The 24,232-nt window shown below is 37.6% G+C and overlaps 2 protein-coding genes across 2 annotated transcripts in view; both read right to left on the bottom strand.

Moving 5' to 3' along the window:
* The window catches only part of LOC115921661, a 4,878-nt gene extending 251 nt beyond the window's left edge, over positions 1 to 4,627 (bottom strand). The window contains exons 1-3 of the mRNA XM_030979448.1: positions 4,034 to 4,627; positions 2,712 to 2,974; positions 1 to 145 (exon numbers count right to left, since the gene is read on the bottom strand). The exon at positions 1 to 145 is cut by the window's left edge and continues 251 nt beyond it. Coding sequence (XP_030835308.1) covers positions 56 to 145; positions 2,712 to 2,974; positions 4,034 to 4,121 — 441 coding nt within the window. The 5' untranslated portion in view covers positions 4,122 to 4,627 and the 3' untranslated portion in view covers positions 1 to 55. The remainder of the gene's footprint in view (positions 146 to 2,711; positions 2,975 to 4,033) is intronic.
* A 5,384-nt stretch (positions 4,628 to 10,011) lies between these two features.
* LOC115918472 (cytochrome c oxidase assembly protein COX18, mitochondrial-like) lies at positions 10,012 to 16,180 on the bottom strand (the record flags this gene model as incomplete). Its single annotated transcript, XM_030980092.1, has 4 exons — positions 10,012 to 11,419; positions 13,656 to 13,888; positions 14,814 to 14,964; positions 15,698 to 16,180. Coding segments are annotated over 4 exons (1,122 nt in total), but the record flags the coding sequence as incomplete, so codon positions are not given.
* Between the last annotated feature and the right edge of the window lie 8,052 nt (positions 16,181 to 24,232).

Raw genomic sequence — 24,232 nt, 5'->3', positions numbered from 1 at the left:
TCGATGTCGGACTGGTGCTATAATCGGGAGGTATTGATCGGTTTAATACATTTCTTCATTCTGTTGGAAAAGCGTTTCGACATCGTACGATCCCGTCGACGAAGCATCGACATGTCATGTCACCGTCGAAGAAATTGGTGTTGACCTGTGGAGATTGAGAGAAAGGGTGAAAGTTGCGTAATGCTTTGACTATTGATAAATTTATAGATATTTTCTTCTAGAATAGCTTTCTCTAGAAAGTCTGTATACAACCACACGGTTCTCGTCTACAGATGGAGCAATATACACGTATCTCCCAGAGCCATCTACACAGAGTTTGGCCAACCCGGTTCGAGTTGGACACAGTGGCCCGAATTCACAAAACAAGGTTTGAGCTCAGACCAAGGTTTGAGCTTAAACCTCCTTTTGTTTCGCCAAACCTCCTTTTGTTCTTTACAAACCAGGTTTGTAAAAAAACGCGTAAAACGCGTCATATGACGTACGAAAACCAAGGTTTGTCGACAAACCTCCTTTGTGAATTCGGGCCAATATCCCGGCCCCCCCACTCAGGTTTCAAAATGACCGCATGCGTGTTGCCAAAATGTCCTTTTCGTAACAAAAGAAAAAGGTCGAGCCGTATTGACTTTACACACCGGACTTTTGCTGAAAAGGGGGGGGGGGGGTGCGGAAAAAGGCTCGTATACAAAAGAAAAAGGTCGAGCCGTATTGACTTTACACACCGGACTTTTGCTGAAAAGGGGGGGGGGGGTCGGTTGGAACACGCATATGCGTACCCTAAATAACACTGAGTGGGGGGGCCGGGGCCAATATGGCGACTACTGCTTTGTTAGGTCAAGCACAAAACAAAATAATATACGCCATGTTGTGACCCAATGAAACAAAGTTGGCCAAACTCTGTGTATAGATGGCTCTGGTATCTCCGATCGAGAAACCTGAATTACAGGATTAATTCAGGTTGCACATTGAAGTCTACCACATTATTTTGGGCAGTGCACTTTGACTCCATTAAAAAAAAACACGAAAATGACAACATAATTGAATGTGTAAAGGCAATGGCGTACTTCGGGGATACACCCAACTCAACCCCCCCCCCCCCCCCAATAAAAGAGTGGTAACCACAAAAGAATGGGAGAGGAAAATGAGAGAAAAGACAATGATATGGGGAAAAGAAGTGTTACGACACCCTCCCCTCATTCTGTGACCTCAATACTATTACTTTCTCCTATTGTATCTGTCTCATAAGACCGCTGACCCCTCCCCCTCTCCCCCTTCCCCTCTCCCCCTCCTTACCCCCCCCCCCCCCAATGACTGGACCTCCGTTTTGTGTCGCTGATCTGACCTGGTCTCACTTTCTAGATCGAACTTACAGGCCACCGTACTTTCGTCTGCAAAGATTATTATTACACAATGATTTCGATCTGTTTCCCGTTTCTTTCGGAAATGTTTGTTTATCGCTTTCGACGTCCTTTTTGTAAACTTTTGGCTGATTGGAATGGCAGGTCTTTAATCGCTTTTAGTTTTATCCAGGGTAAAGCGCTAGGTACACAACTATTTAATAGAATGCTGATAATTATGTTACATTCAGTGGTGAAGGAGAGAGGGTACGTGCTCGCCCCCCTCGAACAACAGAAAACATGAATACATAAATAAATAATAACAGTTATACAATTATTAATGATCAGTGATCCTAACTAAGTACCTATTGTTCAGGGGATGAATGAATAGATCACCCCAAGATCACCTCCCCCCCCCCCCCCGACCAAATATGTATCAATTACAGATCTACGCCATACTTAATAATGATATTAATGATAATAATAATTATAATCATAGTACAATTTAAAAGGAAAAGAGAATGAGAGATAAGCAGAGAAAAAAGAAAGGGAACTTAATTTCATTTCCTTTTTTTTTCTTCATTAATTATTCCTTTCCCCCCCCCCCCCCAAAAAAAGAAAAGAAAGAAAGGCCGACAGGCCGACAATTTCCAGGGTCCATGTACAGCTCAGGTAACCTTGTCAAAATATCCTTGTGTTTATACCCACATCGCCAATGATAATTTGTTTATGGAAGTGCCATTTATATATCAATGTAGATGTAATTAATTTTCCATATGGTTAGCGTGACCTTTATAGATGTAACCTGTTTTTTAAAATTTCGTTCAACTCAAGGCTTTTGTCAAACAGATCATTACGCCGATGAAAGACCTTTGAGAGCAGTACCAATGTTGCAGTGATATTGAATATGATGTAATCGTCATAAGATTCGAAAGATGTTTATTGCAAATCCGCTGATTAACGTTATGTTTTTGACAGGATCGAGTTACAAAAGACCAGTATATGAATTCAAATGATATGTAAAGCATAATTATCACGACCATGCAGGGACTACATTTTCTAGTCGTTTTTTTTTTTTTTTTTTTTTTTTTAATCTGACGAATAAAATGTTTGGGAGGTTTACGTAAAACCATACGATGTTAACCATACTTTTCATTGGTGGATCGTTTCAGGAAAAAATTAAAAGCCCCTCCCCATTATTTGAAGAAAAAAATATTGTAACATTGCGCTGCCCATAATGGCGGATCAAGGGGGCACAAAGAGCTATTCATGGGTGGGTGTCTTTCGCGGTTTTCAGAAACTTGATGCCCCTCCCCTTTTTTTGACAATCCTGGGCCCGCCTTTAAAAAACTTAAATTGAAGAAGGTGTGTCCTTACCCGAACTACTTCGTTGTTATGGTTACAGCTCGTCTCATTGGTTGTGCACATGTCCCTCGCTGTGCACACGTCCGTGTAGCCATCCAATCGCACCTGGCCACGGGGACACGCCCACCCGCTCACACACATTCGGATACAAGGCCACGAGCCAGAAGGAGGTTCGTTGATGACGTCTTCACACGTGTGTGATTGGCAGGCTGACATGCAGTGCTGGAAGGTAAGGTCGTTGTTGATTGGACACTGCTGTTGTGGGCGGGTTCTACCTGTGAGTCAAAGGGACGGGGTAAGGGTTTAACAGGTAAATGATTGACAGACCAATAAGCAGAGACGGACGGCGAAGTCGTTGTTGATTGGACACTGCTTTAGAGGGGGGGGGGGGGGGGGGGGTTCTACCTGTCAGTAAATGGGGCGTGTCGAGAGGTAAAACAGTAACTTACATGCTGGGCAAAAGTACAGTTGTATTTTGCATCTCAAGTCCTCTTTTCAAAGGCGTAGTCAGCGTAAATAATTTTGTCTATTTTTGTAGAATTTCATTCTTGAAATCTTGTTCACTTTCGGGTTTTAGAAATTGATTCTAAATCTGGTAAATATTGGAAATACTCTTGCTGGTCACCCCCCCCCCCCCTAAACCGAAAAAGGTTCAACGAACTACAAATATTATTACAATTAAATATTTTTTAAAAGACGAAATCGAATGATGACTATTGATATTTGGTACACTCAAAAACTAAACTCATTTGAAATCACCATTTGGGGAAGAAGAGTGACAACTTTTTTTTCTTTCAAAATGATATATATTGATGAATACTTTGATCATGCTGGGTCCAACACTATAGAGGTCGGATCTAGCATTCTAAAAATGTCAATCTAACATTTAAACAAAGTTGTCATTCCTCGGCCCTTTTAATTGTGATTTAACATTTTTATTTTTAGGGTTACCATCGTATTATAAGATATTCATATTTAGATGCATTGCAATATTTTCTCAGTTCGAAGTTTGTTTCTCCGTGTAAATTGAATTAGACATTTAGACATTTTATTTTGTGAGAGATGTGTGCAGCCCCTCCCCCCCCCCCCCCCCCCAGTCCCCAAACACGCACACACATACACACCCGGTCATCGATTGAGGAAACTTGATCATAAGACTTGAAAATGCATTCAGCAGCATTGGCGTTTTGTTACACAAACGGGATATTATTTTAAAACATGGAAACTACAATGATATTTAATAACATGAATAAAAATGCGTATCTGCCATCATCAACCTCTGATCGGGCCTCTGATTAATTCTTTGTGGAAAATGAATGAAAGTGAAGACTTACCAACTAAAGGCATTCTGTAGCATTCGGCAACTGACATGAGACTGACAAGGAATAGTAAACTGGAGCAGAGACTCGCGTACAAATCCATTGCTGCAAACTAGTGTAAGTGTTCAATAAATTTTAACAAAGGAATCCTGATATAATACAATTTAACAATTACAATAACAAAATATGTAGATCTCTTGCTGAAAACAGCGATGTTCCCGACATGAATGGAGCTCTTATTTATATATTTTTTTTAATTGGCGAGGAGCAGACAAAGCGTTCTAGACTAAGAAGTCGATGGAGTTAGTAGTTGATTTTTCTAAAAATTATTTATCGTTATGACGAAGCAAAGTATCTTTGTCAAAAAGGTACAAACGATGCCACTTCAAACAAATACAGAGCGCTAGCTGACTCTCGTCTTGATGCTATGGATTCCAAAGATATAATGCGTAAAGCAGTTTAGAAACTTCAAGTTGTTCTGTCGTCTGCGGCTGGTTTTTGTTGGTTGCAGAAAGTACGTGACTATGAGAGAGTTGTCTGAAGGGAAATGAGCTTTTCAGGAGGAGTGCAAAACCAGAATACCACAAAAGCACAACGTGCGCGTAGGCGGAGCATTAAGTTCAAACGTCTGTGTTTTAATTTACAAGTGGGGTCCTTTATAATAATTATAGAATAGGTGTGTAAAGCAGGGGCGTTGTTAGAGGGGGGGGGGGGGTAACAGCCATCCTCATTCAACATTTTCTGTCAGATTTTTTTCTTCAAAGTTCTAGAAATTTGTCAGCTAATTGCAAAAATTCGATGTCCTTGTCTTCTTCTTCTTCTTCTTCTTCTTCTTCTTCTTCTTCTTCTCCTTCTTCTTCATCATCATCATCATCATCTACTTCTTCTTCTTCTTCTTCTTCTCCTTCTTCTTCTTCATCATCATCATCATCTACTTCTTCTTCTTCTTCTTCTTCTTCTCTCTTCTTCCTTGTATCATCATCATCATCATCGTTATATTTCTCCTCCTACTCTTTCATTTGTCTTTTCTTTCTCGTCGAAAAAATATGGAACATCTGTTAAAACCAAATGTAAAAAATCTGACGACTGATTTAAAACTTGTCAATAAAATTTAAAATCTGAGCCCGCCTCGTTTTAGTCTCCTCTCTTTGTTGTTGTTTTTGGCTTACTTTTCGGGAAAATTTGGTTAAACAGGTTAAACTACCCCCCCCCCCCACTCCCCTCTCCCCCACAGTCCATTTCAAATGGTCTGTTGACGCCCCTGTTCAAAAGTTGGTGGTGAGTCCTGGTGTGATTTAGAAAGTGGGTAACGTGGTGATTAGTTAGGTTTAGTAGGGTATATGTATTAATCAGTAGTTGAAGCGGTAACCACGAGGAAATCGAGGAAATCGAAAGAGGATGACCGGACATTCAAGGATTGATAAACAAAATAGTTTTGAGGTTGCCACAACTCATACCAATATCACGCACGTTGCCCTGTCAATCATAATTCTAGCTGTCTATTTCTCAACTCTCGCATGCACTCTCTTTCTCTCTCTTTTTTTTTTCTCTCTCTCTCTCTCTCCCTCTACCTCTCTCTTTCCCTCTCTCTCTATCTCTCTCTCTCTCGCTCTCTATTTTACTATCTCTCTGTTTCTGTGTCAGCTCTCTCTCTATTGTACTTTTTCTCTCTGTCTCTATCTGTTGCTGTGTGTGTCTCTTCCTCTCTCTCTCTCTATGTCCTGTCAATCTACAATTTTTCCTTGATTTTCTTGATTTTTTTCATTTTATCCCCACCCCCCCCCCTCCTCTCTCTCTCTCTCTCTCTCTCTCTCTCTCTCTTAGTATTCTGTAATTATTTTGTTAATGACTCGATTCCCTCCGTATCCGAAGTGTTTTTGTGATGAAATTACAACTTTTTCCTTTCTGTATCTAGTGTAGATATTTATCCCTTAACCCCCACCCTCTCTCTCTCTCTCTCTCTCTGCCTCTCTCTGCCTCTTTGTCTCTCTTTCTTTCCCTCTCTCTCTCTCTCTCTCTCTCTCTCACTCACTCATCACTGACCGTCCCTCTCCCACACAAGTGCTTGACACCCCACTCCATCCGTCCAACCGGGAAGTACTCTTCTCTATTTCCTCATATCCTAGTGATGAATTTTAACCTGTTTTCTACGAAAAGATGCGCATGGAAAATACTCAAAACATTATCTCAAGTTATAGCCGGACGGCGGATTAGATAACGAGGAAAATGCTGTATGATGTCCAGCTTCCGATGGTCAAGCCTTCTAATTTCCCCATTCCGATAGACTTTCTACATAATCATGGCAGTCCAGTTCTCGTAATCAGGGGCGTCGCTAGACCTTTTTTTAGTGGGGGGGGGGGTGTATAGAGGCCATCGATTACCGACAAAACTAGCCACCAATTACCGACAAATATATTAATGCCAATGTCCCAATGTCTACAAATTAAACCCTATAAATCCGTGGCCAGGAGCTAAATTATTTTTCAGTTCGCCCCCCCCCCCCATCCCGCGCGAAGCCCGGAAGCTTTCACTCTTTATTAAATTATTAGAGAAAGAAGACGATTCGTTGAACTGTTCCCGACTCTTAATCCTTGTCTGGATTTAGTTCCCCCTTCACGTTTTATTTAATTATTAGAGAAATAAATCGATTCATTGTACCGTTCTCTATTCTTAATCCTTGTCTGAATTCAGTCTCCCCCCCCCCCCCCCGAAATATTGGTCGGCCCTTTTTTCAATTTTCGGGGGAGCAAAGTGAAGAAAACAAATTTAGTGCTCACTAACCCGGCCCGAATTCAACTTCTATTGTCGTTGTTTCATTGAGTCTCTCATCGTCTCCGAATTGCATCACACATTTTAACGTGTCCTTTTATGGATAATTATGATGGAAGGCGAGATTCAGAAGCTTTGATTGCATAATAGTATCGACATCATATAAATCGCCTTCGAAATGTTTCGTCATTTATTAGTTATGAGTCACTCTCTAATGAAAATGTAGAACTTGATTCTTAACAAAGTATCAGCTCCCTGAGTGGACAATATATCTTTTCTATTTTGATAAAAGAGCGTTTTCGAGATATGCCAATATTTTTTAAAATATAAAAATAATGATTTATACCCAACGAAAACTTCATCTAAACTCGTGAAAAACATGGAACAAACTATTGTACTCATCATAAGCGAATGTAAATTCAGATCCTTGAATATAGTCTTGTAATTGAGAATGTAGTTCATGCTATCGAAAGAATTTCGGGTTCGTTTGCATTTTTTTTTAATAGCCATTATGCGATGATTGGAGCCCAAACACCAAAATGCACCTGTTGGTAATTTGCCAATATAAAGCTTGAAGTACTTAAAAGTACCCGGATATTTCTAGTCTGTGGTAAAGTTCGATCTTTTTAAAGTCAATGACCTTGTTTTTTAGATTTTCCAATAAAGTTCTTAATTTCAGCTGTGCGTCCTGATTATACCTCGTGGTTGGTGAGCAATTGAAAGAGTGAAAGGGAGGTAAGTAAAGAGAGAGAGAGAGAGAGAGAGAGAGAGAGAGAGAGAGAGAGAGAGAGAGAGGAGAGAGAGAGGAGAGAGAGAGAGAGAGAGTGTGGGGGGGAGGGATGGAGAGGGGCGGCTTTGATTGTTTGATATCTTAAATATCTAGCAACAAATTTTAGTGGACCATACCAAAACTACAATTAGCCTTTTAAAGATAAAGTTGACTTCTGGCCAAGCGTTTTGCATTTGCAATGTGAACGAAACTATGCGGAAGCGAATGGAAGCTATTGATCATTGATCTCGATTCTTAAACCTTTGTCAAAATTTATTTTCTTTTGACGTTTCATTAAATTATTAGAGAAAAAAGACGATTCGTTGTACCGTTTTCGACTCTTAATCCTTTTTCTTCCTACGTCCTCTTCCTTTCTTCTTTCTTTTTTTTCTTTTTTCTTTTTTTTGACCGGCGTATTTTTTTTTTTTTTGGGGGGGGGGGAGGGGCGAGGGGAGGGGCGAGCGCCCCACCGCCCCCTGGCTACGCGCCTGTATGGGAGTACACAAACATAATGTGTCATGATAATGTGGCCCACAACATTTATTTGTTACATGTCATATTTTTAATACGATGCGAGGACATTTGATCTTTTTCAGAGGACACTTTTTGTTCCTTGATACTTTTCCACTACAAAAGAAGGAATGAAAAAGTTTACAAATCATTGTTATCCTTCTTAAAACCCAACCTTGTCTAAAATAATACCATGGAAAGGTAAATATTCTGGAAGTCATCACGATGTAAGTGTGTGTGTGTGTGTGTGTGTGTGTGGGGGGGGGGGGTTACGGCTAACAAACAATGACTTCCACTCTTTAGGGTGTAATATCCCTCTTCCTTCCTTTCTGACTTCCTACTATAAAACCTGTAATTCTTTCCGTTTGACTTTTACAAGAAAATGATGATTTCCAGACGTGACAAATTAACAGCAGGATTCCGCCATAACACTATACATTTAATCATCGGTTTAAGGTGACGACCCAGTTGTCTTTATACACAAAATTATTGGTGTTTTTATTTTCGTCCAAGAAAAGACGAAGACCGAGGGGACTGGGATAGAGGGATTAGAGATAGAGAGAGAGAGAGAGGGGGGGGGGGAAGTATTCCAGAGTAATGGGGGCAAAGAAAGTGAATGGACAGTGGAGTGAGACAATGGCTGAGAGAAAGAGATAGAGAGAGGGAGAGAGATATGGAAAACAGATAGAGAATTAAATAGAGACAGAGAAACAGAGAGAGAAATAGATAGAGAGAGATAAATAGAGACAGAGAGAGATGGAAAGAAACAGATAGAAAGATAAATAGAAACAGAGAAACAGAGATAAACAGATAGAAATACAGATATTATCATTTCTTGATTTTGATTGACGATAGCACTGACTTTCAAAAAACTTACAGTATATGAAAATCTACGAGAGCTTCAATCCTGCCTTCCTCCCACCCTCCCCCCCCCCCCCCCCTCTCTCTCTCACTGTCACTTTCTTTATCATCTTTCTCTCTCTCTCACTCTCATCTATAATATCTTTCTAATCTGTAATATCCCTCTTTCTTCCTCTCGGGCTTTCTACTATAAAACTTGTAATTATTTCCGTTTGACGTATACAAGAAAGTTATGCTTTCCAGACCTGAAAAAATTAACATCAGGATTCCACCATGACACTGTACAATTAATCGACGGTTCATGAAAACGACCCAGTTGTCTTTAAAAAAAATGTAATGGCGTTTTTAATACCGTTTAACAAAAGACGAAGACCGAGGGAACTGGAATAGAGGGATGAGAGGAAGAAAGGGGGGGGGGGGAATTATTCCAGATAAATAGGAACAGAGAACGCAGACGAACAGAGGGGAAGAGAATGATAGACAGGCAGATAAAAACAGAGAGGGAGACAATGGCACAGAGAGAGAGAGAGAGAAGTAGAGAGAGGGAGAAAGATATAGACAGATAGAGATAAATGGAGACAGAGAAACAGAAGGAGAGATAAATAGATAGAGAGAGAGAGAGAGAGAGAAACAGATTAGACAGAAAAACAGAGAGAGATAAACAGATAGAGATACAGATATAATCATTTCTTGATTTTTATTGACTATCATGACTTACAGTAGGATCATCTACAAGAGCTTCCATCCTGCCTTCCTCCCCCCCCCCCCCTCTCTCTCTCTCTCCCTCTCTCTGTCACTTTCTATATCATTTTTATATCTCTCTCACTCTCATCTGTTTATCAATTTCCCTCTCTCACACCCTATTTCTCTCTCTCTCTCTCTCTCTCTCTCTCTCCCTCCCGTTTTGATATTTTCTTTTCCATGACATACTCTGTGTGATATGTCGCTTGAACTTAATTGAACTTTTCAAATCCACTTATTCCTCAATCCTGTCTATCAAATTTTTTTAAAGTAGACAGGTTCAGCAGCAAGTAAGTGTATGTACAGTAACAAAAAAACTCATCGTATCAAAATCAAAAGGTCATTAAAGTTTTCATACCTCTTTCTTTACTCAACCACATTTCACTTCCTTTACACAACAGAAATAATGGGAGTGTTTACACTTTGGTTACGTTTGTATATCAGGAATTATAATGCATGTTGGGGTACATGAAATATGTTTCTAATTAGTACAATGCAACAGAAATAGTACCAAGCAGCTCCCATAAAAGATGAGTGACTAACAATGTCTGACGGCAATCACAATTAATTGCGTCCCAATAATGTCTTTCAGGGGAGGAGGAGGAGGAGGGGTGCCCTCCCCACCCCCACCCCCAGGCTAGATTTATGCCATTCTCTCCCAAATCATCCTGAAAATCACATTCATGTTTTGCTAGATCTGTTTTTGTCATTAGTAGAGGTTTGCTTTCAATTTGTAAAGTAACCTCATTACATCTCGACCTCAGACACGCATCGATGACTAAAATAACCATGTTTTCCAAAAATATGTTTTCCCTGTAATGTATCCTGATATTAGATATGCTTTTCTGATTATAAGCTCACTTGTTGAATAACACATTTTCTAAGCAATACTTTGGGAAGGATATACATTTGTACTTTTAACCATGGATATTACAATGCATGCTGGGAACATCAAAAGTACATCTGAGTGAATCTTTAAAAGTTATTTTCACTGTTTTCACCTTCAGAATATGAACTTCATGAACACTTTGCTCGTTTGTAATTGAAAATTAGGAATTGCTTCAGACTGTTACCATACATACATCTGAATCAGCCTTTGAGCATTCGTACAATTCCTTTTATTTTCATGGTATGAACCTACTACAGAGTTGTACACTTTCATTCAATTCAATTTAATACAAGGTTTATTAAAAACATGAGTGATTAAAATACAGATCTTGTCTATACTTAAGTGGGTTTAAAAACAAAAACTTAAGGCCTTTCACCTCCAATCAATTAACCTACCAGTATTCTGTTACCATAAAAGAGTTAAATTTGGGTGATATAATTCCTATCGTTTTTTCTATTATTACTCTTTAATAAGGCACTTTACTTTCTGAATCGAAGATATTCCATGGAATAAGAAAAAGAAAACCCAATAATAAGAACAGACTTAGATACATTCACAATAAAGGCATGATAAAATCCACATGACTTGAAAATCACCCCGAAATATGTCATAAATCTGTCTTCTTTGATTTCACTATCTCTCCATCCCTCAATTCATCCAACTGTTCATTCTTCTTCTTCTCCTTCCCTCCATCCTTGGCCAGGTATCTCACCAGGAATTCATCTCTCATGTCCAAGAACGGCGTGTCGGTGTCGCTTTTTGACGAGCGCATACCGAGAGCTCGTCTAGCCGAGGGTATCTTGAGAAGGATGTTCTGTCCCAGGCCGTAGAATGCAGAAACAGACCAGTAGAGGGCCATCGCCTACCGGTAAATAAAAAGACACAAAATCTAGATTTAGCGGTGAGGGACCGGGGTATGACCATAAAACCAGACTAAGCTGATAAATTTACATATTTCCAATTGCCAACCATAGGAGAGGAAGAAATTTATCTTTTGCTGAACTTCTATGCTGAAATCATTGAATTCAAAGGGACACAATCATCATGTAATACATCCATCTCACACAAGTAAAAACCCAATATGAATTTTGTTAGTGTTCATTTGTAAGTAAATTTTAATTTAGACTTTAGAAGCTACTTGCTGATGTTCACCTGTGAAAGACAAATGGTCCTTTTAGACTTCTTCTTTCCTACTACTGCTTTTTGTGCCCTTTCCATTGTGAAAGTGAATTTGGGGAGAAACTAGGATGAAGAAATTCTGACTTGCAGTAAGTGGGTTGTTTAGACAAGCAAAATCGCAAGCAAATAAATAATTGCTGAAAATCACAACCACTTGAAAGTACAACTCATAAGTGAAACTATGTGTCATTCATGTGGGTTGGAAATTTGGAATGACGATGTTTACTTTCTTTTCTTAGTATTCATTCTTCATTATTACTCAGCAGTAATATCCTACCAAAGTCACTGATTTAGCAGAAATGTATAAGTAGTTCTTAACAGACTATAATTTGTTTGACTTTAAAGGGTACCAATCGTCAAAACATGTTTTGCCCTTAATGTAATGGGTTTCATGTCGCTTAACTGTTTTAAAAATATAAGCTTTGAATATCACTTATTTAACTTAACATGAACTCTCAGTATATATTGAAATGACTTGTAGAGTAGAGACTGGTCGATGCTCCTGTATGCATCAGCATAGAATTGGGCGCACACAGAACTGAGTTGGACATGGGTTCCATGCACTCAAGTCTGACTTTGTTTTATTTTTGGGTTGTATGTTGTCCTTTATTTTCTTCATACTCTTCAATTTTTAACCTACAAAACTCCAGGTAATGTCTTTCGAGGTTGCTTTTCAGTATACATTCTATCTTTAGATACACAAATAATTGTCTAGGTGATTGGCACACTTTAAGCAATCAAGAACAATACATCTAACCTAGTTCCAGAATCGTTTTTACGATGTGACTGTCCTCATTTACCACACAAATGTCTCTCAACTCGTTTCCTCAAGGGAAGTTTCTTGGTTTCCTGAACCCATTCCACGTGAAATATAATCACTTTCCAAGACTTCCCAAGATTGCAATCAACGTAGACGTGACAGGTAAGCAATTTATTACCAACAATTAGGATTTTTGTGTTAAAGGGATCCGGTAACTTTGTCTAGATCCTTTAGAAATAGTCCTTGATTTAGCTCATGCTGCAATGATAATTATAAAGTTTTAGGTCAGTCAGGAACTCCCTGACTTTTACAAGCCGATCGCCTGTCTGATTATCAAGATATTAATGATTGGAATTACAAATTTTGAAAACCGTTCGCTGAACGGTTTTCATAACAATACAGTATGGTATGGTAAAACCGGTCACTCAAAGATTTTTACTTTTTTGAGGCACTTCTTGATCATTTTGAAGCGCGATTTTTTTTTTAGGGCTTCAATATTACACCATATCACAGACACTGGTAACATGTAGGACCATGCATCTCAGATTTAACATTGTTAAACGATCCCTTTAAACCTTCTCAGAAATAAACTTTCCATCACGTAGACTCTTTTAAAGCTGATCTTGAAATTCTGCAATGTAAGTGTATTTCTAGAGAAAACTGATTTATTTCTAAATGTATCATGCAGTCTATGGGCTGTTTTACTACCAAGTTATAAACAAATATAGTTCTGGGAGTCATATTTATCAGAAGGCACTTTTAAGTCTCATTTCACATAGACACTGCATGTTAGGCTCATATGCCCACAGTGCAATTTTTTCCCCTTCATTTCCCCCTTAATTCTATTTGCTTAGCTATTACATGTTCTTCTGCAATAAATACAAACGATCATCTATTTGTTGTATAGAACACTTAGCCTGAGTTTTTTCTGATTCCTTAAGAATTCCCAAAGAAGTTCAGAACTCAGTAAAGCCTTTAAAGTGTACCAATCATTTTTGTAGACCTAGAATGTATAAATCTCATCGAGAAACATTACGGGTACCTGGCATTGTATAGAAATGGTTAAGGAGTTTTCTTGTATTCCAGTTATACTTCTTTATGTTCCTGGAAATGACATGAAATAAAATAAAATAAATAATTAAAGGCCGTAATAACTCACCGAGGGCATGTAAGCTGCAATGGGAATCATGACTACAGACAGTGTCCTCAGGGAGTTGTTCACATATCGCTGCACTCTCGTCACTCTGCCCTTGTGCAGTGCATGCATCTCAATGTTGCTCAGGTTGAGAACACCCACAAGGACTGGCAAGATGAAGGTCGGGTCTGGAACTATGAGACTAGGAAACCACAGAGTCCCTCCTGTTGCTAGGTCAGGCACTATGCTGGCTGGGTCTGTGAATGATAATCACAACATTTATTTCTGTCACAGTATATGAATAGAAGATGAACTACTCATAAGTTAATGGTTAGAAATTTAGAATGAAGTATTGACCTCATATTTTGATTACCGGTACTATTTTGATCAAGTAGAAGTGTTTTGATTCTCTTCATTTTTTCAAAACTATTTTGAATTGAGTATGGTGATCCTTGTTATTTCAAAGTATGATGATGAGTTTCATTTGAAATACATACTTTTGGAGGGAGGAGTATTGTTGCAATGGCATTAATCTAGTCTTGAGAAATAACATCCAAACAAATCTCTCTATCATCTTCATATTTGTGGATAAGATGCTTTTTCACCCAGTATTCACATAACAGATATACAGTACATCTGGAACAACACATCCGTACAAGGCTACTGTAGACACATAAACTTTATTCGGAGGCACAGCCCCTTGTCATGATGACATACATATAACAAAGGTCTGAAACTTTGATCTATTCAGGACTGTAGAATCACACATGCATATACTGTAGCTGCTCCACATCCATTGTGCTGTCATTTTTCAAGCAATTTGCTTATTATTACTTAGGTGATTGCAATCACTTAAGTTGATTTGACAACTAATGGTCGTTGTTTTCCCACTAAAAGCCATTTTCAAGCCCTTTTGTTTTGAGGTCAGTTCTAAATAACTATTGTCTTTCAAATGCTGTTGGAAATTAACCTTTTCAGTTTTTGGGCCTGCAAATGGGACATAGTACCTTTAAGTTTGATAAAATATGATATGATAATTTGATGTGCTTTTTAGTTTTTTACATTGCTATGTCACTGAGAATTGTATTTATAAGTTGCTATAGCTGGGGTAATAATCGGAATGAAAGTGTGTCAGACACGAACGATATAAGACTCCATTACTGTTATTATTAAAGGACTCACCAACATACATCCTTTCTGACAAGGCTCCTGTCATGTTACGTAGAGCCAGGGAGAGAAAGATCCACATTGGAAGCTGGACCAGGAACAGTATGGAACCTTTCGCAGGGTGGCAGTTGTCCCTAACGTAGAGCTCCTTAGAGTATCGTCTAACCTGTCAAAATCGGAGGTCAAAAGGAAGCAGCCAAAAATACATCATTAGAACATAAATTATGTAATAATACTTGAAGGCTCATCCTAACAACTCCCCTCTGTTTTTTTTAATGAAGTCCTCAAGAAAACCCATTAAAGTTACATGTAGCTTGGGGGGGGGGGGGTGTTTCACAAAGATTCTTAGTCTAAGTTGGACCTAAATATTATGGAGAGCCATTATAATGGAATATATTCAAAAGTGAAAATTCAAGTATTTTAGACTTTTTATAAATTCAACATCAAGAACATGAAATCTCCCATGATAATAGAAAATATAAATGAATTGAATCAACATTTTAAGCCTTTTAAAGTAACTTTTACAAAATATTTTCAAGGATACCAACGGCTTTCAATAATCGTTAAGTCCTACTTGAGATAAGTTCAACTTAGAATCTTCATGAAACACCCCCAGGACTGAAGAGCTTCAGTATTCATTTACCGTAGCAGGAAAAGATTATCATTTTTTTCAATTTTACTATCTAATTTCCTGCCCCCTTGATCATTCATTTTGGTGAAATGTTTTACCTACTTAATGCATCTAAGCATCCTGTCTACAGGTACATATAAATGAGTAATCATCTTTCGAAGCAGAGTTATCCACAAATGTGCGACGACCTGCCGAACATATTCATATTTAAACGAATAACCTTCATATGGCTTCATTCCTACAAAACTGACAAAGGATGGAAACTCACAAGTCCCACAAAGGCACGCTGGGCTCTCTTTTCAGACCACTTCTCCTGCTTCGCCCTGGCTGCAAACCTCTCCACAAACGACCTCTTTGCCAGAGCAATGACCTCCGGCTGAAGGTTCTCGACTCTCACTCGAATGTTCTGAGAGTAGATGGCAAGTGGAAGGGTCAACGAAAAACGCAGAGTGAAGGTCGTGGCTACGACCGTGGCCCACCAAGGTAAACCTGTTACAGAGTGGACATATTGAAAGATACTCTCTGCAAAATGGACGGGTTGGGAGTTCAGCAGTGTCTCGTAGGCAGTGGTAGGCTCGGTTGAAGAGTGACGAACCCATTGCCTCGTTGAAGGTACACCTAAAGGCTGCAGAAAAGGAGCTGCAGGTTGTCTTGATAGTAATGATGAAGAGGGATAGGAAGAGAACTGAGCCCTTGGTAAATGATTTGATGCTGATAAAATGTTTGATTTGTCTTTTTCCAGCAGGACAATTCATTAATTCTTAATCCTTTCCTAGTAAAGTTTGGTGATGAAGATAGTGATGATGATGATGTGGCACACACTGGGATGTGTAGAGACTGACAATTTGCATCCCAACATGGCACTGGTACACGTCCGACGCCATGTTTCCTAGAGTCTATATGTTGTCTGTCTGACAGTGCCCCATGGTGATGAGAAGAGCAGCTGGCCCCTTGTTGCAGAGAGGTCTTTGGGTTGAAGACGGCACTGTGAAGCCCTCTCTGGAAACGAGCCAAAGAGGCAGGCCTACAGGCAGGGTGATACATGTTCCTTCTGTTCTTGATTTCACTCTTGACCTGAATTGATAATAACAATAATAAAAGGGGTTAAAGAGAATAATCATATATCTATTACATGAGTATGCAGACTTTCACAGAAATAACTTTGCTTTGTTTGGTAAAAGGTCACTTACTTCAATTTCCCTCAGTCACAACCACAAATCAGATATTCATGATAGGATAATAATACCTTCCATTGGCTAATTCAATGCTTCCGTATTGGTCCAATACAATTGATTCCTCATTCCTAGCCCTTTTCAGTTTCCAATTCCTGGCATGCAGGCCTTAATTTTCGGCCTTAAAAGAATCTGAAAAAATTGAGGAATCATTTTCTCTAACATGTAATTTCTTCACTTTTCCTTTAATTTCCTCCTCTTTTTATTTTTCTAATTCTCTTGCCTATTTAATCCTCTTCTTTTTCTTCTTTCAATCTCCTTGATTTTGATGTCCCTTTTCTCCTCTTCTTAATCTTTCAAAATTTTTCATCATTTTCTTTGTAGGGGTCTAGTTTTTCTTTTAGTCTTCTTGTTCTCCTTTTTTTCTTTTTACCTCCTCCTCCTCTTCCCTTCGTTTTCTTCTCGATCTTCTTCTTCAAGCCCCCCCCCTGCCCCCGGCCCCCTTCCTCTCTTGCTACGACTCTCTATGCTTTGCTGGAGCGGACTACTCGTACTACTAGCGTATTGACCTCTAGCACTGCACTACATGTTAATAGGCAGCATTTGAATACATGAAAAGTCACTACACTCCTAACACACAGATGCACACCATCATGCCGATACGGCTGATTGGCAAGTTTGACAGTGGACTCACAATTTGAATTTTTAAATTATTCTTTCTAACATTGGAAAGTTGAAAAAAATTGTATTTTACTGCTAGACTATTTAATAATTTAGGTGTCATTAATTGTCACTAAAGTACCGATTTTTTAGTGAAGTGTGAAATCAGTTGAGTTTTTGTACAGTGGTGTTGAAATGTTGAGAATCAATAGCACAGTTTTTAATAAAGGTAAAAAAGAAAGGTAACAAAGGTGATAGTAAAAATTATAGGCCAGTTAGTCTAACAAGCATTATTTGTAAAATGATGGAGAATCTTGTGCGTAAGCAATTGCTTGACCATCTTATGACGAATGATTTGATTTCAGTTCACCAGCATGGGTTTGTAGTTGGTCGGTCTTGCATTACCAATCTTTTAGAGGTGTTGGACCAGTGGACACAGATTTTGGATGATGGAGGCACAGTAGATGCGATATATTTAGACTTTATGAAGGCGTTCGATACGGTGCCTCACCACCGGCTGCTTCTCAAATTAGAGTCATATGGAGTCCGTGGGAATGTACTTGCATGGTTAGAGTCTTTTCTGAGTGGACGGCAGCAAAGAGTAGTGGTCAGAGGCAAGCAGTCTAAGTGGGGCAAAGTACTGAGTGGAGTGCCACAGGGCAGTGTGTTGGGTCCGTGTTTATTTTTGCTATTTGTCAATGACCTTCCAAAAGTTGTGAACTCAAATATTTCAATGTTTGCAGATGATACAAAGTTGTATGTCCGTGCTGATACTGCAAATTTAAGAAAGCAGCTTCAAGAGGATCTGTCACGAATGGAAGAATGGGCGGAGAAATGGCAGCTTCGCTTTCATCCTGATAAGTGTACTGTTTTAAGGCTTGGGAAGTTACCAGCAGATGCCTCTACAGGCTATTGTATGAAAAAGGGGTCAGACTCTGTAACACTATCTGTTACCAAAGTAGAAAAGGACCTAGGTGTCCTTGTAGATTCACAACTATCATTTAAAAATCACGTCTCCCAAACAGTTCTCAAAGCAAATCGAGTACTTGGGAGTTATCCGTAGGACATTTATGTACCTAAATACTGACACTATGCCGTTTTTGTTTAAAGGCCTCATTAGGCCCATATTAGAATACGGACAGGCCGCATGGTCCCCGTACAGACTAGGAGAACAGAGGATGTTGGAAAGCGTACAAAGACGTGCAACAAAGATTATTCCTGGCCTTAAAAATTTTTATTACCAGGAGCGCTTGACCAAACTCCAATTACCAACTCTTGTTCACAGGCGTAGAAGGGGGGACATGATCGATGTGTACAAGTACTTGAATGGCTTGTACAATGTGCAAGAGATTCCCTTTAAGTTGAGTACAGAAGATAGAACTCGAGGTCACTCTAGAAAACTAGAAAAGAAATATTCAAGACTAGATATCAGAAAATACTTTTTTAGCAATAGAGTCGTGGAGCTGTGGAACAGTCTCCCAGAAAATGTTGTGGCAGCTGGGTCAGTCAACTCATTCAAGAATAGACTGGATAGTCACTGGTCAAAGAACGCAAGCCTTCTGTATGAGCCGGTCTAGGTGTTGTCTGTGGTTTCATGTTTTACACAACCTCCTCCCTCCACAAATCGCAGTTCCCTGGAAGAATCCTGGATCGATGAACAGGCTTAGACCTATAACATCGTGTATTAAAGTAAATTAAGTAAGTAATACACAGCCAGAATAGTAATGCACCTATGTGTGGAGTAGTCTAGATCTTTGACAAAAAGAAAATTGTTGAGTTTTAACATTTCTGTCATCAACATCCTATAAAAAGTATAAATGTTGACAACAAATGCAACACTAGTTTCCAGCATGGTCCCTGTGCCAATAATATATTTATAGATATACCTAACGTTTATCTTATTTATTTCGTGAAAACAAATTTTAAACAAAAACCCTTGGCCTTTCCCTTTTCATCCCTCAATTTCAAATAGCACTGACAAGCTGACATGAAATAGAGCATGTGGGACTGTAATATCATTTTCCATGAAAAGTATTTAGGTGCTGTTGCATAAATTCTGTGGCTAAATAATCATTTGAAATACACATGAATCATTCATGTCTTGGTCTAAATACTATATGACTTCGTTTAAACAAAAATTATAGTAATATTTCATAGGACAATCAAATATTACCTTTAATTTTTGTGTCGACCGACCTGCGACCGACCAAGCAGCCTCCTTCTTTTTCTGTTTTGGCTAATTTCGATTGTAGTCAGTTAGTTGTGACTATTGTCGCCAAAATACTTTACGTCACGTGATTATATCTCTCCTTTTTGTATTATTATTATTTACTTATTTTTCGTTTTATATTTATCATCTTTTAAGATAATATCAACAAAATTTGTAGCAGTTTTGTGCAACTCACCAAATTGACCACACTCCCCACTCAGTTTCACATAGCGGTAATTGGTGGCTAGTTTTGTCGGTAATCGGTGGGCTCTACATCCCCCCTCCCCCCCCCCCCCCCCCCCCTCCCCCTGCTCAAATTGACCTTACTCCCCCACTCAGTTCCACATAGCGCTTGCCCTGTCCTTGTCTAAAAGATGCCATCTTACCATTTTTGGCGGGCCTAGGTAACTCAGGCACAGGCTAGGGGCGTTTGTGTATCTAAGTGTTCCAAGGGGTATTCATTCTCAAATTTGACAATAAGACAAATGTAAGCAAAACATTCATGGGCTTGGTTAGTGTTTCTTAACAGTGCAGATTATTTGTGATTTTTTTTTCTCCCTCTTTCCCTCTTCAGAGGGTCTTTATTGTTCAATTTCAAAATACATATATATTATTTACAAAACAAATCATCTGAAACATATGAATTATATACAAGATCAACATAATTTCTTAAAATGATCATTTTAACATTTTTAATACTTTCTTAACTTCTTCATTATCGAAGTATCTTATATTTTTTTTGTATTTCAAATAATATTTTAATGTTAAAATAAAATAATTTATTAACCTCTTTGGATTGGTTGGTACTTCCCCAAAGTTCCGCTTTACATAGTCTTTGTATATAACCAGTTGAGCATAATTTATCAAAAAATTAAGTAAAGTAAATTTTCTGTTATCTATTTTATATCCAATCAATAACATTTTCATATCAATTTCAATTTCTATTTAAAAATGAAATATATAATTCTTGAGATAATTTTCCAGAAAACTCTTAATTTCTTACAACGAATTATAAAATGTTCAATAGTTTCTTTTTCATGACAAATTTCAGATTATTTGTGATATCTATATACACATCGACACAATATATAACATACCTACACAAGCCTCTATTTTCAATAATCTATACGTAAACTATCATGTGGGCTGGTCCAAAATAAAGGATTAAAAAAAAGAGTATTTTGTAAAATACGTAATTCTGTTGAGTACAGCTTCCGATGTTCACTTCTTTATTAAACCCCCTCGAAATTTTGGATATTCATGTTGGGAATTTTACATTACTCATTTTTATATATTTTATTTATTATTATTATTATTATTATTGTTATAATCGTCATTACTATCATTATTATTTATCATTGTTGCTGCTTTTTTATTATATATTTAAAGTACTAATTTTGTCATAAATGTTTGTTTTTATCTGCCACAAAAGTTTTCGGCCGTGATGATTATTATCTGTGTCAAGCCATTATGTATGGAAATTATTTCTTTAATTATTTGTATATGATATATGGATAAACTGTATATGATGGAATTATTTTGAAAATAAAGAACCCTGTGGAAGGGAAAAAAATCTTAATTTTTTTTTTTTTGCTTTTTCTTATTTTCTTTTGGTATGTTCAGTTCAGTTCAGTTCAGTTCATTTTATTAAAAACCACACAACGCATTATATAATCTGTTACATAAAAATGAGACTGGTAATAATATTACATCATTATTCTAACATGAACTGAATGGTTTTAGGATCCCTTTAGAAGCTAAGCTTGTGAGCGGGGCCCTATAGTCAACAAAATACATACATTTACAGTAAAAAGAATGTTACGTATGATTATACAATGGATGAAAATACTAAGCTACAGAATATAGAACATACAAATACTCTCACACCCGCACACACACACACACGCACACGCACACACACACACACACACACACACACACACACACACACACACACACACATCTGCCCAAACTCTCGCCCATTCTCACTCACGCTCTCCGATGTTTTCGTTCTCTTAATTCCATGTCACTTCTTTTCATATCATAACATACTCATCAAATACTATTTCACTATGACCTCACTTAAAAACACGATCTCAAAGACTTTCGAAAAAATCAGCATAAGGTGATATAAATAGCCTTGCTCGAACAATGACGTATCGCATATTGCGAAAACGGTTTCTATGGAATGTGATGGGCGATTACTCGAAAGTCTGTATGACCGTGTTCTAATGTCATTTCCCCCTCAATTTATCTGTTTCTTTTTCTTTTCTCTTGTCCTCATTTATATCTGCCAATGTGACGTGAATTATTGCCCATTTCGTAAATTATAGCTTTGGTTGTGAGTTTGGTTAATTTATTGTTTGCGGTTGGGATTTGGTTTAGGGTTTAATTTAGGTGTTTCACTAAAGGTAAGTGGAATTGACCTAGAAACAAATGTCACCAGAGCATTTGTTATCAAGTCCTCATTATTTCTAAAGTGGCTTTTAACATATTCATCTTTAAGTTTGCTAACAGACACATGAAAAATATCAGACTTGCATCCTGTATTCTTTTACAAATCATCTGCAGATAAAGAAATTTAATGAAATTTATTCTACAATTAAATCATAATCAGAACACAAGTGTAGGTCGTTAAACATGGATGGCAATTCAACTTTCTTTTACACGCAGCACGTCTTGGGGTTCTCGTTCTGTTCCTATGATTTAGATAAATCCCTTGCCTTGTTCTGTGAAATAAATGGGATAAAAGGATACAAAATGACTTCTGTTGAGAAAGAAAGGACATCCATTCGTATCCTTTAACATGATTACAGAAGGATTTGAAGTAACATTTGAAGAAACTGTCAAGGTCAACAACCTTAATTAGCATCTGTTATGCAACTCACTCTTAGATCCTCATCAAAATGATTGGTCAAACGCGGTCACGTGTCACATTTACTGAGACTATTCCATTTTTTCTCAAAAGCGTGCAATAGTTTGAAGTAAATATTCACTGATCTCTATGTACGCCAAGTGCACATGTCTCTGTTTTTTTTTTTTGCAGCGATGATGACACAAAACAATATTAAATTAATTATTTATACATTAAATAACAAGGTTCTAGGAGTGGCGTATAAAAGAAATGATGCATGTTTTCATTCGTTTATAAAACGATCTATCCACTCTTATTGAGTTTGTTCATGAATCTATCGTACTCAGCCTGGCGGCTTTGTACGTGTACGTGTACGTGTAGCCTCATGCAACCTGAGTGCGGATTGATTGATTGATTGATTTATTTATTTCTAATATTTAGAAAGGCTGACTCACTATGACCAATAATGGTGGTCTTCCACGAGGCCCATTTAAACATAATGAGTAACATTAAAAAAACAAAAAAACAATGATAACAAAATCATGAACATGAACTCATAACAGCAACAAAGAAAAAGTAAGAATTTTAAACATTATGTATAAGGTATTTGGTATCCTCGTGATTAATGTATGGTTTGTTGGTTTTGTTATGCTTTGCTTTGTCGTTCAAAAAACATTGTTGCATATTTATAATATCTTAATAAAACATTATAGTATAGACGGTAATTGTTCTCTATCTCTTGCAACGTATGTTGATAATTATACTATATGATAAATAAGAAATTACCTGTGCAGAAGAGGAACTTGTTCTTTCTTCTTGTGCACCAACATTCCTGGGTAGGATTGGCCTGGGTAGGGCAAACTGTAAATAAAATAAATACATATATGAAAGTTTATAAATAAAGATATAACAAGCAATAGCTTGAAAATGACTGTTATGAAAACTAATCTACATATCGATTTGTTATCATCATTTTTCACTGATGCAAATGTATGCCTACTGCACTACCGGCACTGTCGATTTCAAAACTATTCTCTCTTGATCTATGTTACTTATGAACAATATAATTGACTTGATTCCTGTATTTTGTTCTCGAATGTAGTATTATGAATCATGTATTATGACGAGCTTGGCAAAATTGAATTTGTTGGTAAATTTTTTAATGATAAAATTCGTTTTTAATTTCCATGCAATATGAATCTTATTTGCGTTGTTTTAATGAGAAAAAAAAATCAATAATAATTTTGTTTGAAAGATAATCCACATTATGTGTTCACTACAGTATTATTGCTATCACACAGTCATGTAAATCGTAAAAGAAGAAGAAAGGAATCCGAAGTCAATATAGTATGTGCTTTACTGTTTGTGTAAATAACATTCCAACAACAATATATCCTCCTTTATTTCCCTTCTATGAATATTCATGACTTTTCTAAATACATGATTGGTCAATTGGTGGTCACGTGATAAAATATAATTTCACTATTAGAAACAAAGCTCTGCCAGAGCTCCGAATATTTCCACTATTTTTTCATGGGCAGAACTGCGCATGCTCTATGAGATTTTCAGGTAGAAAAGCATTGTGACATCACATCATGTTCAGTCAAAAGTAATTGCGCTTCGCCCCTCGGAAAAAAATAGTACTTTGCCAGTCCTTCCTCAGATAAATAATTGCCACTTTTCTTTCTCACAGCTTGGTATATTTGTATAATATGTTATGAATGACACGAGCGTAAATATGGGAAGATTCACAAATCCCTTTGTAACCATCATTAACGCTGACATCGTCACATTTTCTCAAAAATCAATATTTTAACGGAAAAAGTACGACCATGGTGATTCCCCGAGAGACGAAAATTGAAAGTTCATTAAACTTCTCTAAGGGATGGGTATAAAAGTAAAAGGGTC

Source organism: Strongylocentrotus purpuratus, unplaced genomic scaffold, assembly GCF_000002235.5.
Source record: "Strongylocentrotus purpuratus isolate Spur 01 unplaced genomic scaffold, Spur_5.0 spur5_scaffold_10, whole genome shotgun sequence".
Classification (NCBI taxonomy): domain Eukaryota; kingdom Metazoa; phylum Echinodermata; class Echinoidea; order Camarodonta; family Strongylocentrotidae; genus Strongylocentrotus; species Strongylocentrotus purpuratus.
The sequence above is the reverse complement of the archived record's forward strand: the minus strand, read 5'-3'. Positions and strand labels throughout refer to the sequence as shown.